Source organism: Pomacea canaliculata, linkage group LG8 (genome assembly GCF_003073045.1).
Source record: "Pomacea canaliculata isolate SZHN2017 linkage group LG8, ASM307304v1, whole genome shotgun sequence".
In the NCBI taxonomy this organism is placed as follows: domain Eukaryota; kingdom Metazoa; phylum Mollusca; class Gastropoda; order Architaenioglossa; family Ampullariidae; genus Pomacea; species Pomacea canaliculata.
The window spans coordinates 3,259,283-3,272,325 of record NC_037597.1 but is presented as its reverse complement, the minus strand read 5'-3'; the positions used below and the strand labels follow the sequence as shown (position 1 = coordinate 3,272,325).

At 40.8% G+C, this 13,043-nt stretch overlaps 2 protein-coding genes across 4 annotated transcripts; one reads left to right on the top strand and one right to left on the bottom strand.

Annotated features, from left to right (window-relative positions):
- Nucleotides 1–836: 836 nt before the first annotated feature.
- Nucleotides 837–5,723, top strand: LOC112570072. Of its 2 annotated transcripts, XM_025248284.1 has the most exons (3): nucleotides 837–958; nucleotides 1,586–1,657; nucleotides 1,970–5,723. In XM_025248284.1, exon 3 carries the CDS (start codon nucleotides 2,022–2,024, stop codon nucleotides 3,240–3,242), a length of 1,221 nt encoding a protein of 406 aa, XP_025104069.1. In that variant the 5' UTR covers nucleotides 837–958; nucleotides 1,586–1,657; nucleotides 1,970–2,021; the 3' UTR covers nucleotides 3,243–5,723. The 2 variants fall into 2 exon arrangements, with proteins under 2 accessions (XP_025104069.1, XP_025104070.1); XM_025248285.1 differs by lacking the exon at nucleotides 1,586–1,657 and having other exon boundaries at nucleotides 867–958.
- On the bottom strand, nucleotides 5,356–12,101 carry LOC112570070. 2 transcript variants are annotated; one of them, XM_025248279.1, is made up of 4 exons: nucleotides 10,509–12,101; nucleotides 9,515–9,669; nucleotides 8,811–8,953; nucleotides 5,356–8,649 (listed from the first exon to the last, which is right to left on the bottom strand). In XM_025248279.1, exons 1-4 carry the CDS (start codon nucleotides 10,510–10,512, stop codon nucleotides 7,308–7,310), a joined length of 1,644 nt encoding a protein of 547 aa, XP_025104064.1. In that variant the 5' UTR covers nucleotides 10,513–12,101; the 3' UTR covers nucleotides 5,356–7,307. The 2 variants fall into 2 exon arrangements, with proteins under 2 accessions (XP_025104064.1, XP_025104065.1); XM_025248280.1 differs by having other exon boundaries at nucleotides 10,753–12,100.
- Between the last annotated feature and the right edge of the window lie 942 nt (nucleotides 12,102–13,043).

Sequence of the window (13,043 nt, the reverse complement as noted above, 5' to 3'; positions counted from 1 at the left end):
CTGAAGATATAAATAGTGGGATATATAAAAAAAAAAAGATGGACGTACCCATGAGCCATCAGGGTTGACTAGCGGTCACAAGGGGAGAGAAGCGTCCCACGCTTGTTTCACAGGTAAAACCGACATGACCCCGTTGTTACGGCCCGGTTTCACTTTCGCTATGGGTCGGACGCCATTTTGCCACATGGCCCCCGGATACTCAAGACATGTCCCCCACCTGTAGCCAATATTCCTTTGCTGCTGGGGTTGGAGTCCACAAACGACCCTGCTTTACTTGCTCAGTTCTCTTCTATCGGTGCATCAATTCCACGGATCTTCACGTGTGTTCTGCAGATGAGTCACGACTACATGGACAACAAATCTCTCTAGTACACCTCATTCACACGACGGGGACATACGTACGACATACTACAATTCGTTGGCACTGACACGCTCACACAGGTAAATATCTTCAGACATATTTATTTACATAACATAATATACACACACAACTATTATGTATATATCCTACCTACCTAGCCTAGTAAAATCTACCACCTAACTAAATCGCTTTACAAATGGAGAGACCAAGGAAAAATCGTCTTGTGACGAACAGTTTGTAGATGTTGATTTACTTTACATCAGGGCATCTTCGTCACTAATTTAAACATAGGGCCCCAGGGGTAATAGCCTAGTATCCTTTTCTCCATTTGAATACATTTCCTTTTTAACAATACCTGCAATATCTGGAAACATCCAATTAAATTTATCGACCGCCAACGACAGATTTTTGCTTGCACCCCGACGCACTACAACGAGACAACATCATCTACACCTGCGGTCGATCAACAGCGAAGGTCCTCGAAAACCGGATGTGAACTTGCGAGGTCGAGGTCAACTCGGAAGCTGTAATGGCGACCATGTGAAAAATTTTATAAAATGTGTACTTTCCCCCCAACAGAGATCTACAAATTAACAGGTATGCACCAAAAGCGCACTTAATTGAAATAACTAACAATTGATCCTCTGTCATTTTTATTCAAATTTTTCCACGTATTTTTTTTTCATCTCTTCGATTGATACAGAGCTCTGCTGCACGTCTGGCACTCAAAGCTAGGAAACTTTCCATATCTGCTACCTACCAACTTTTGAATCCTTTAAATGTGCACTGAAAACACACCTCTTCTGTAAACATTACATAAACAACCTTTTCCATAATGCTAGTCCTTTTTCACACCGTTTTGCAATATCATGTTACTCTCAGCTCTTGGTTCATCTGTGTGTTTTCTGTATTTGATTTCTTCGTTTAGTACGGTTGTTTATTCTTTTATAGTTCATATGCTATTTGTTTTCCTGCCCCACGTATGCTGTCCATGTTTCGTTCTTGTTCTTAAGCGCTAAAAGCATACTCTTTAGGAGTGTGAGTGTGGGCTTTACAAATTTTGCATTTATTATTATTATTCTTATGAAAGTGGAGAAATCAGTATTGTGGCAGTACTTAGTGAACATCGGTCGCCGAGTCCTCTTAACTGTTTCCCAGGTTCATAAGACTTACTTTGATGAAAAATAAAATATTTAGTTAAGTACTAATAATTTCATTTTTCAGATGCTTTTTAACAATACAGAGAAACGCCAGCTGTGAAAGGTCAAGGTTGGAACGATTATTGTTGGTAACAGAGTGGGTACAATTATTCGTGGTTTGTGCAGTGTATCGATTTTTGTGCTTCAGTAGATAGTTTTGAAAAAAAAAAATCATGTTTGACTTGCTAATTGTAGTAGTGAAAACAATCAGGACTAAGTAATGTTACAATGTGCTATGTTTTTAATTGATTTCTTCTATTAACACTTGAATAAGTATATTAGTAAATTAGTAGTTCCACCGCTTGACGCTTACTTACTGTTTCTATTGTGTTTGCATTCGTTTTCATAGATGTGAAGTAAGTTTACTGTGTGCATATTTTAGAGACACAATGATTATTTATGTTTTCAGGAGTTGGTGGAGTGGTCCTCGTTATCTCAGCCGTGACAGTTAATGCTGACAAATGGACACACCGCCTTTAAACCAGCCATTGTTTCGCCCTCCACGGCCTCGAATTCCTGTATGGCAGAGAAAACTTGGAGTACCAGAACATAGTTTACCATCCAATCAGACTGCCATGGGATTGTTTAATCGAGCAGCACAAATTTCAGCAGATCTGCAGAAACCCTATCAGAGGCCTGAACGACCTAATCAGAATGGACCAATTAGACCAAGTGTCCCTGTGGAAGCAGCTAACAAACCTGTGCCTCTTCCCATAGTCAAGAAAGAGCTTTTAGAAATGATTTCTTTTGCCCAGGAAAAGCTAAGGAGAGAGCGTGAGGCTATCTTGAAAAAGATGCATCCAGGCAAAATGCTTGAAAAAAATGATGGAAGTCTGCTTGGCAAGCAAGAGAATCTTCCAGTTGGAAGAGGAGGAGTGGTTAAGAATTCAGAAGGACCAGATCTTGGAAGAGGAAGAGGTGTGATCCAAGATTCAGGGAAAGGAGGCCTAATGGTTAATGTGCCCAATAATGCACCAGGGAGAATGCCCAGCATAGGTGGTCAACATAGCATTTCAGCCAATTCCGAACTTGAAGTGATTCCTAAACCACTTGGTGGCATGAATAGTCAGGGAGGGTATGGCGATCAAAGATCTCACGGTCCCGATGGGAAATTGTCAGGCATTGACAATCCTGCAAGATACAGCAGTTTAACAAATGACATGAATGAGCTAGATGATCACCGGCAAATCGAGACTGTGGGTGCACTAGGTCGATCACCAAGGTTTGAAGGACCACGTCCAGTGGGACATAGACATATGGGTGGGCCCGCTGATGCTCCAAGACCAAATAACAGATCATATGGAACTTCAACCAGTCCACTGCCGGAGTTGGGTTATTCGAGGATGCCAGGTGACATGGCAGTAGCTTGTAGTTCCATGCAAGGAACAAAAGGTCCTGGAGATCACCGAAACTTACAGCAGCCTGCTGGCGATTGGCAGAGACCACATGGTTGGTCTCAGGTGGATCGGCCTACATCTGGACCAGTATATGGGGATTGGAACAGTTGGGGCAGTTGTCAGCAATATGGCTATGGTGGTGGGTACGGTACTGTGGGAGAGACCCATTTCCAGCAGTACAACCAGATGAGTTCTTCCTACAGTCAGTACCACAATTCACCATCATACTCGACACCCACCCAGGAATTTGACTATTCCTACATGCATGGCAGCCATTATTGCTAGGACTTCAATGTGTTCAATTGGTTGGTAACAGACCTCGAAAGCTTTGGTGATGTTGTGTGACCATCGTGACGTAAGCGGCGCGTGGTCCAGTGATTTTAGGTGGTATAAGCCAGAGGCTCTATTCCACCTTCTGCCCGTCAGCTTACCCGCGCGTCTGCCCGTCTCGTGGATAGAACAAAGGTGTAAAACGCACACTATAGCCCTATTACTAGTTATCAGTCTGTTTCATGCATCTTAGACCAGTTTGATATTGACTGGAAAAGTTTTGTTCAGAGAAAGTGGAGTTGTTTGGGGTGTGGGAAAGAATATATTATAGAAATAGAGTTATGATAATATAGTTAAATTGGAGCATTAGAAGCAAACTTAATGAACATATGTGATCAATCTCTGGCATTTTATTTATAACAAGGAATAAGAAATTAGGGTTAAATCTCTTTTATAGTAAGATAAACATCCAGTTTAACATTGATTTTATACTGACGGTGTAAATATTTTGAATTGTGGGGAAGTTTAAAATGATTTTCAAGTCATATTTTTACCATATTAAAAAACCTAAACCCAAAAGACAAAGTAGTTCCTCAAAATTTCTTCATGCTGATTCTCATTAAAATAATTGGTGAAAGAAAAGCATAGATAAGTTATTAAACTTTATAAGGCATCATCATGCTTGTTTATTGTAATATTTTAATATATTTTCATAAATGGTTATTCAAATAATTACCAATTTTAACCGTGCATATTTTACTCCCAATTTCGTTTTTAAAATTGAGAGTTGGTTGGATGATATTCTTTTCTCTTACATTTTTCAACTATGTTGAATAGAGTGATATTGCTAAATACTGAATATTTATCTTTCCACTTAGTTTTGTTAATGCATAGTTCACGAAGACTTTTTTTGAAATGTTTGTGCATGTGCAATTCTCCATTGTGGGGCAGCAGTAATTCTAAAAATACAACTTGTGAATTTCGCTTCATATTAACGATATCTGGCCATACTAACTGCATTTAAACTTTCTTTTTTATCTATGCTCACATGCTATTATTACAAAAAAGAGAAGATGAAAAGATTGTATGCTGCTCTGTTGCATAGTACATCAGATCTTGCTAGCGACATAAATGAAGATTCTATTTTCCAAGCTATGTACTTGTCTTAAATCATGGGCTTGCATTGATTTATAATAGGAAAGAAATTAGAACGGAAGAAATAATATGTAACAGTCTGCTAATGCATATATTTGGTCCACAAACCAGTCTGCAGGTTTTGTTGGAACTGTTGATAGGTGAGGTGAACAGTCTGAATAATTCTAACATTGGTTAATAAGTGTTAAGAAAGTGATAAATGGGTAAGCTATATTTCTAATCTAGGCATTTGCAGCTGATACAGTGAAACTGCATGCCCTTTTTTGATGGATAAAAAATCTTGGATCAGTATCTGCATTTGTCAACTGTTCAAATGAGGCTGAACAGCTGATATTTCAGACTTTTGGCATCTCTTCTTATCAGTTTCAGATTTAACTGCTCTCAGGTCCTAGCTTTGTACTTCTATAATGTATTGATGTTTTCCAGGTTTAAAGGCACTTTTTTGACCTGCAAATATGTTTCTTGCAAGGTAAACAAAATTATGGTTCAGCATTTCTGAGTGCTTAGTATTTACATGGCATTCATTTTTTTTTCAGCACATGACATCTGGAGCTCAAGCTGTCGGAGAACAAATATTTTGAAAGAAAAATTATTTTTGCAATGCATTCTATTTGCTAAATTTGTTGCCTTTGTTTTAAGTTTTCCATGTTATTTATTTTAAAAACTCTCACTGTCAACCTCTAATACCTAGGCAAAATAGGAGAAATTTCCCTTATGGGAGTCTTTCTTTACTTTGCCATTCTTATTGACAAATAACATGAATCATTGTTTCAGTCAGAAACGTATCTGATTTTTTACAAGCTTATGTCCCTTTACATCATGTTATATACAGTCTTCCAGTTTCAGTAAGGACTGTTTGTTGGTCTGCAATTTCCTATTTTCTTAATACAAAACTGAAAAGAAACTGCATCACAGTACTGCTATAAAAGGGGCCATGGCTAAGGTAATAACTGTCACCGAGGCTTGTTTTGATATGTTATCTTTGGTTTATTTTGGAGATTATCAGTCACATACAGAAACATACTCTAATATAGATTTTAAAAAAGTGATCCACAGTGTTCAAACCTGTTGTATAGGGATATATAAATAAGTGTAATAAACCTTTCAGCAATGCCTTCTTGTTTGGTGCCCAGTAGCTCAATCAGTCTTTTCCTTGCGACGTTTACTTTTGCTGATAGGTGGAATGTTTTCAGTTGACACTGAATGTAGTAGGTACAAGTTATGTTTTGCATGTTAAGTCCCCCACCCAGCCCTCCCTTGATGTTTTATTCCACAATGTCACCATTTCGAGAAAAGAGGTTCACTGTTTCTTTGTCATCTCAGTAAAGTAGTATATCAATTTAAGAGGCTTAGGATATTTTGTTGATTGATGAATGCATGCTAGAGAGGGTGAAAATTACGTTGTTTTTTTTTTTTTTTTTTTTGAACATATACAAATAGTAGATTTTATATGAGAGGTTCTGAAGCTTGAAAAAAAACTGTCAGACTAAGAACATGGGAAGTATAGAACCTTTCACAGAATATTGATGCTGATGTGAATGCAATTACAAGTCATTCTTTTTTTCTTAGATATATGACTTTACATGAAATAAGGCATTGTGCTCGACCTTTCGAATTTAGAGCTGGTCTGCAAGAGAGCTTCAACACATGATTTAAGTAGTTTTTAAACAAACAACTGAAGTTAAATATCTTTAATTGCATGTTGAAAATGGAGAGCACTAAAAATATTGACACGTTGAAAAGCATATCAAATAAGCCCTCTCTCTGCTCTGTGATTTAAATTTATGCTATTGCTTATCCAGACTATTCTGGAATATATTGAGGGCTGGTGTTCCCTGTGCAAGCCTTGTCACTGAGGGAAGAAATTCTGATGAATATTTTTATGGACTTTTATTTATTTATTTTCTTTTAGTATCAGGTTATGGCCTCTGGTTCTTGGATCTTTATCTGCTACTTTGATAGGCCATTGGGATTCTGCTTAAGGTTGCTCTAATTCTCTAGTAACTGCTGGATAGTTATGTTGTGTCTGTTTTCCCTCATCTCTTTTCATATGGAAAAATTCACTTTTACAGTGAATTTGCTTGTCCTTCTCAGTACCCGTTACAGAGCGTTTTGTCATGCAATCCAGAAAGCATTGTGTGTAGGTGGACTGCTGTCTGCCAAGACCACTCATGGTCAGGGTTTTTCTAGACTATAAATAGCCATTTCTCTAGGATACGACGATGAACAGTAACCATCTCACAATCAAAGAGACTGAATACCCTCCTAAGTCTCGGAATTTTTGTTTTCCCCTTATTTTAAATCTACATATCTACCTGTTAAAATGATTTTTTAAAAAATTGTTGACAAGTCTCTCCAAGTCTTGTTACTGTGCTACCCAAGTGGTCTTTCACATTCTTATTCTTATTTCACATGTCTGAGCCAAAGCCATTTACTCTAAATGATGTTACCAAGTTACAGTCCAGTCCACTCAGCAATACTAATCCTGTTGAACGGTGTTCAGGACATTCATCATTATCAGTTTACGATACACATCTGTATCGTTTGTGAACATGTGACACATAGTATCTTTAGAGACTTTGTATGGTGCTCATAGACGTTGCCACAGAAATGTCTTCCTTGAAATAAATCAACAATCGCGTATTTTGACTGGTCACACAACTGTTGAGCTTTCGCTGTCTGGTGTCCCGTTTCGTGTGTTCAATGGAAGAGAGAGATCGAGGTCTGGAAAACTTGTCGGCGAGTCCAAGAACAAATCTGAGAGGGTGTCTACATCCTGAAGCTCCCGGTCGACATCCTGCTGGCCGTTCACCGGGGGCCACTTCACTAGACGAGGTTCGCAGCTAGCAGAGTACTTGGCTTTTTCGCACACCAGGTAGATGGTCTCGCGAGGTGGCGGGTCGAGACTGTCGCCTGCCATGGAGGTCAGGAACTTGACCCGATCTTCTTGTAAGCGTTTCTGAATCTGCTGCAAGTTGGTGAAAGAGCGTCTGGACAGATGAACAGGGTCGGTGTGCCTTGGAGGGAAATAGGATGAGAATTTGAATGGGGCTGTCGGCTGATGGAATGGCTGGTGCAATAGGCTTGACCTCGAGATCTCTGATCGACAAGGCCGCAGCCAGTGGAGAGTTCAGGACCACGCAAAGGTGTGTTGGATTCGCGGGGAAGACTCGTGACTGATTTGGATGCTAAGGCCAAACAGCTGCTGCTGCTGCGGCTGTCGTTGGCGCTTTTGTGTAACGCGACACTATTTTTAGGAAATTCGGTCATAGGTGAAAGATCACCAGAAAAAAACTCGGGTACTCTGAGAAATTTCGAACTTTCTTTGTGTCTGAACTCATTAGCATCTACCTGATGCAAGTTAGAGTTTGATGACATAGCAGGCGTTGCGATGACGCTTCGTGTTCTGGCGTCCAGCAGCGACTGGAGGCGCCGCCGGAGAGCCAAAGCGCAATCGTCACCTGCCGTGTCCTCGAAGACCAGCGCGTGACGATAGCCGTCGAGCAGCGTCAGGACTACGTCTGCTTCACGAAAATCCTGCTGGCCTCGCTTCTCTGAGCGCCTGCTGTTGCCAGTCACGTGACATCTGGGGGAAGCCGAGCGCATGGACGAGAAAGAGCGCCGCCTCCTCAGCTGGCCAGGCCGCGCATCAGGCGTGACGTCAGACGTGGGCGTAACGCTGCTGTGGCGCATTGGGAAAGCAGGCGTGAAGGCTCGGGATACAGCGGGCGACTCCATCCCCAAGCTATGCTGCAGCACGAAGTCCGGCAGCGGAGACGGGAGGGAAAAGCTGGAGTTCTTGACGAAGACCATGGGCAGGTTCATCGCCCACGCCGCGGAGAGGTCACGGAAGCACTCCGGGTCGTTGAGGCTAGCGCCGTCCAAGACGAAGACGCACGCGTTGGCCTGACTGAGGTTCTTCTCGCGGACAGAGTCGTGACTGAACAGCTCTCCAGACTCCACCCGGGGGCCGCTCATCACGAAGAAGTCACAGATAAGGGCGTCGATGACGCGAACATAGAGCTGTCTGTCGTGTCCAACTGTGTCCGCGTGGATGCAGACATAAATGTGTGGCGTTCGCGTCTCAGTTTCTTCCTCATCATCGTCGTCATCGTCTAGACCGCCTTGTAGATGACGACCAAGCAGTTCCTCCTCCAGGTCGTTCTCGTCTTCGTTTGCGTCGTGCGTGATGGAGATGGCAGGAACTGGCCCAACAGATAAGAGCTTGGGAAGGCTGGCGCCTCCAGTCTTACGCTGTTTGTTTTCTCTGTTGAATACATATTATCATGAATGTTGAGAAACGTGCCATTCAAAAAGCCTTTGCTGCACGCTTTAACATTTTGTTTGTTTGTGAGAGAGAGAGATGGGGGACTTTGGAAGATGCGCAAAAGACACTAGAGTACTTGACTGGGTCGCTTGGTTACCGACCTTCCTTTGACTGGCTGCTCCTGTCGAGAACTTTCCTTCTTTTCAGTATAGATGTTTACAAATGGCGCCATGAAGTTCCAGAGTGCATCGAGAGCAGTTATTTGGACTAGGCCAGGGTACATTTCTAGAAGCCCAACAGCCGTCTTCCCCAAAAAATAAATAAAAGCAAAGCAAAGATGAACAAAATCAGTCCTGTATGAATCATTGAGCAGTTTCTTATAGTTAATATATAAAACAGTGAAATAAATGAGTAGCTTCAGGTCAGAGTCAAACTTGCCAACCTTCTTCGCACCAACCACTTGAATGTATTGTATTGCTAGCATTACTGACTGAAGTAACTTAGATGAATTACCGTCTTAAATATTAGAAAATACATACGCTTCCTGTAGTACAATCATACTGTGGTACATCTTGTCCTTAAATCTTTAGTAACATTATGTGCAGTTCAAAATGAAGTAAAGTGTTATTACATAATTATTATGCGCAAACACTAGTAAATATTACGAGGTTCTTATACCAATGAAAAAGCGTAAAACTTGAAGAAATAATACTAGAGAGAGGTTTTTAAATGCAGTAAGCGCGAAGTAACCAACATAAAAACCCACAAGATTTGTATATATACACATATCGGCATATATTACGAACCATTATTTAATTATTTATTCATGCCCTCCAATATAGCTTATTTTACAACTTTCTGTTACCTCAATTACAGATTGATGCTTTCGAAGCCATTTGGCAGCTCCTTGCTGAGAGAGCCAAAAGGTCATAGGCCGCGACCTGTGTGGTCGTTGCACGTGCGGTAGACGTCTCCATTGTCGAGGGTTTTGATTTCGCTGGCGATGGTTCATGGTGCAGTCTGCGAGAAAGTTAACACCAGCGGAAAATTAAGTGTCTCTAAAATGCACTGATCATGGATGGGACCTCTGCTAAACAAGGATCGAGGCTGTATAATAAAATCCTCCGTCCTTACACGCACACAACGTATAAAGGCGGTATGTACGAAGTGTGCGGTATGTTTGCCGCATTTTTTTTTTAAGCAGAGAGCAAAATCAGTTGCCTTGGTGACGCAAACATCTAGATGGTCTGAATTAGCAAATGGTGTGTTTCGGCCTGTGAAGCGTTCCCTAGGTTACAGATACATGTATACGTTGGCAAACAAGAAGTTCCAGTGGTGCAGACACTCAATCTCCTAATGTAAAACTAGTTTCAGCTCAGTGTCTCAATCAGATATCTGCAAGTGATATGTTAGTTACGATGATGATAATTAGTAGGTACAGATGAAGAACTTGTCCGTTTATTGTCGTGAATATAAACACGCATTTGTAAAACACTCTCTTATTTTAAAAGGCAAAAACTCAGATGTCTGCTGTATTTTCCTCTCTGATCATTCTCAGTAACCCATGGAAAATTACACCGAGGCACTTCTTCTTAATTTTAACTGAGAGTTGAAGCCAAAGAACAATCCTAGAGTTAAACATGAGAATGCTCTAGAATTAAAAAAAAAAATGATTTAAAATTAAGCCTTGCTGACAACAAAAGAAAACTGGATAAAAAGAGAGGAAAAAACTTTTCGCAACACTGATACCATAAGTAATGAGTTGCAAAAGTAATTCCAAAAAATAGCTGAAAACAATAGCAATAAAACATAAGTAAATTTATTGGCCCCAATATGATTTAGCCAGTCACATAACGTACCCATGGAATGTGTAGTAGAGATATATGTCAGCTCATTTTGCTGCTGGTCTTAGGATAATGAACCAATTTGTTATCTCGGAGGTGATTCAGTTATTCAGGAGATGATTCAACTGTCTCGGATCAGGTGGAATAATTACAAGATTAGTCGGACTTGGAAATCACTTAAACTTAGAAATCAGATACAATAATTCAGACGATGTCACCCCCTATGCAGTCGGCATACATTGTAGCAGAGAACCATCACCTTTAAATGCGATGTTTGTGACCCACAGGTAGCTATGGCTCGAGCCTCCGCGTGCATCTTGCCGTCACGTGAGGAAAGCGCATGATCCGTGACGTCAGAATGGAAAAATCAATGCGTACCTGGGGTCTGCTAATGGCGGCCACGACCTGCTAACTGATGTTGACGCATCCCCACGTCTGCCCATTAGAGATATTTGTAGTTCGTGAAAGCCACCATCAATACCGCACCTTTTTCGTGCCTAACTACCACTGCTCTCTGTGCTTTTCTAGGTCTCTCTTATTTTTTGCCTGTTGGAAATAATAGTAATAATATTGGTGGGTTATGATCTTTTGTTTATAACGATCAGATAAGGTGCATTTCTGTGTAATATTGTGATCGTTTTCACTTTCAAAGACGCGCGCACAACACAACTTAACCCCTGCCCCTCCTTCAGCAGCTAGATGGTGTAGACTTTGTGCAAATTACCGGGTAAGAACATATATTATTATATATACAATGATCATGTGTGGATGTGTGTATTAAAGACACGTTTGACAAAGATGGCGGTGTGGCCTTTTAATAACTTCTATCATTGATTCGAATCGCTGCTGTCGGTACGCTGATGGCTGATGGTACTGTGGAAGGTCTTGACCCACAATGATAGCAGAAGCTATGCTTGTGTGTGTGTCAGGCGAACAGGGTATCTCGGTAGTGTCAAGGTAAACTCCCATCTCACTAAAACACAGGGTCCTGACTTTTTGAGCCTTCAACCCTGTCCATTGGCTATGGCCACGAACATTTCTAACATGTAGGGATGTGTGACATCTGCTCAGCGGTGGGCAGAGATTCTGGGGTTTTCTGTGGCATCTCCAGTCTTCATAGTTATCCCCCTCCCTTCCTCTAATACACACAAACACACGCACACACCCACAGTATCTCGTTTCTTCATTTTGCTATTAACTATGATGGAGATTAGCTTAAGTCACTTTCCTGTCTTGAGTTTTAAAAATTAACCTGTCTGGTAGCGTTAAAAACACTTTCATTCCTCCTCCTCCCCATTATTGCTTCCCTTATTGTACAGATTTATAATGACAGCTATGTTGTGCACTTCGTTGGGAGAATGGGGATATTTTGCCGGATATGGTGTATCGTGAGAGCCCTTCCTCTATCTCTTCGCATAAAAACGATCGTCTTTAAAAAAAGAAAAAAAAAATCAGTGAACATAGCCTTTTACTCTTCAAAGTGTAGATCCATCTGAAACACATCTTAGTCAGAAAGAAAGATGACATAGCTTTAGGCCCATGAAAGCCTTCCTTCTTGGGGGATAAATATTCTATTGGATGCTTTCTCTTGCTTCGTTATTTTTGTCGTTCTGTGTAGGATAGTTGATTAAGCCGTGTGTGTGTGTGTGTGCACGTGCGTGTATGTGTGTTTGAGAGAACGAGAGTGGGGCAGAAAACAAGGAAACATGGAGAAAACAAAAAGTAAGAACTGATGGCACCAAGGACAGTAAATAGAACAGTCTCTGAAGACCTTACGAAGAAAAAAAACCTCATTTCAGTATTTGACACCTACGGTCGATCGCCTTGTGGAAGACCCGGGGCATTATTTAAGTAACATCAGGTAAAACATACTTTTCGTAAAAACATTGTTTTCCTATTCGTAAGAGAAGCCCTTTTTTGTTATCGCAGAGGGCAATGAGAGGCAGCTCTATATGGAAGCACAACAACAAAACAAAATACCACAACAATAAGTTCTTAGTTGACTAAATGCTTGCTTCACTTGGCTTCCTGTGGATTATTACAATAGGAAAAAATCTTGATTTTTGCTTTGATGTTAATAATTATAAATTATTTTAAATTAACTGGGTGACGCCAGCGAAATGTTATCATTCCTCTGATGAAGTACTATGAAGTAAATGACAGCTTACATTTATTTCAACATTAGCAAACTTACTTTTCTTGTAATAAATGCTACACTCGCTGACGAACATGATACACAGCATAGTTATAACAACAGGAACGCCAAATAACGGTACAGAAAAGTATGAGCAACAAACTCCGATTTACCTGGTGCTGGCCGCAGTATTATATTTCACGCGCATTCACCTGTAGATGTGTAATGTGCTTGAACGAGCGATGGGGAAATATCGTGAAAACACCGTTAAATCCACCAAAACACTGACAAGAAAAACAAGTGCGTATCGAACGTTTCCACGGCAACTGATCAATAGTGGCTTTCGTTTAAAGGCCAAACCGAATACAAAAGAGTAATTCGCGCTAAAGACTACATTCGCAGCACTTATTTACACC

Excerpts from the sequence above, each read along its gene's own strand:
- LOC112570072 (XM_025248284.1), top strand. The coding sequence starts at position 2,022 with ATGGACACACCGCCTTTAAACCAGCCATTGTTTCGCCCTCCACGGCCT.
- LOC112570070 (XM_025248279.1), bottom strand. Across the intron at positions 8,954-9,514 it reads AGCATCAATCTGTAATTGAG|ACGGCTGTTGGGCTTCTAGA; the intron begins GTAACAGAAAGT and ends TTTTTGGGGAAG. Across the intron at positions 8,650-8,810 it reads GAGCAGCCAGTCAAAGGAAG|AGAAAACAAACAGCGTAAGA; the intron begins GTCGGTAACCAA and ends TGTATTCAACAG.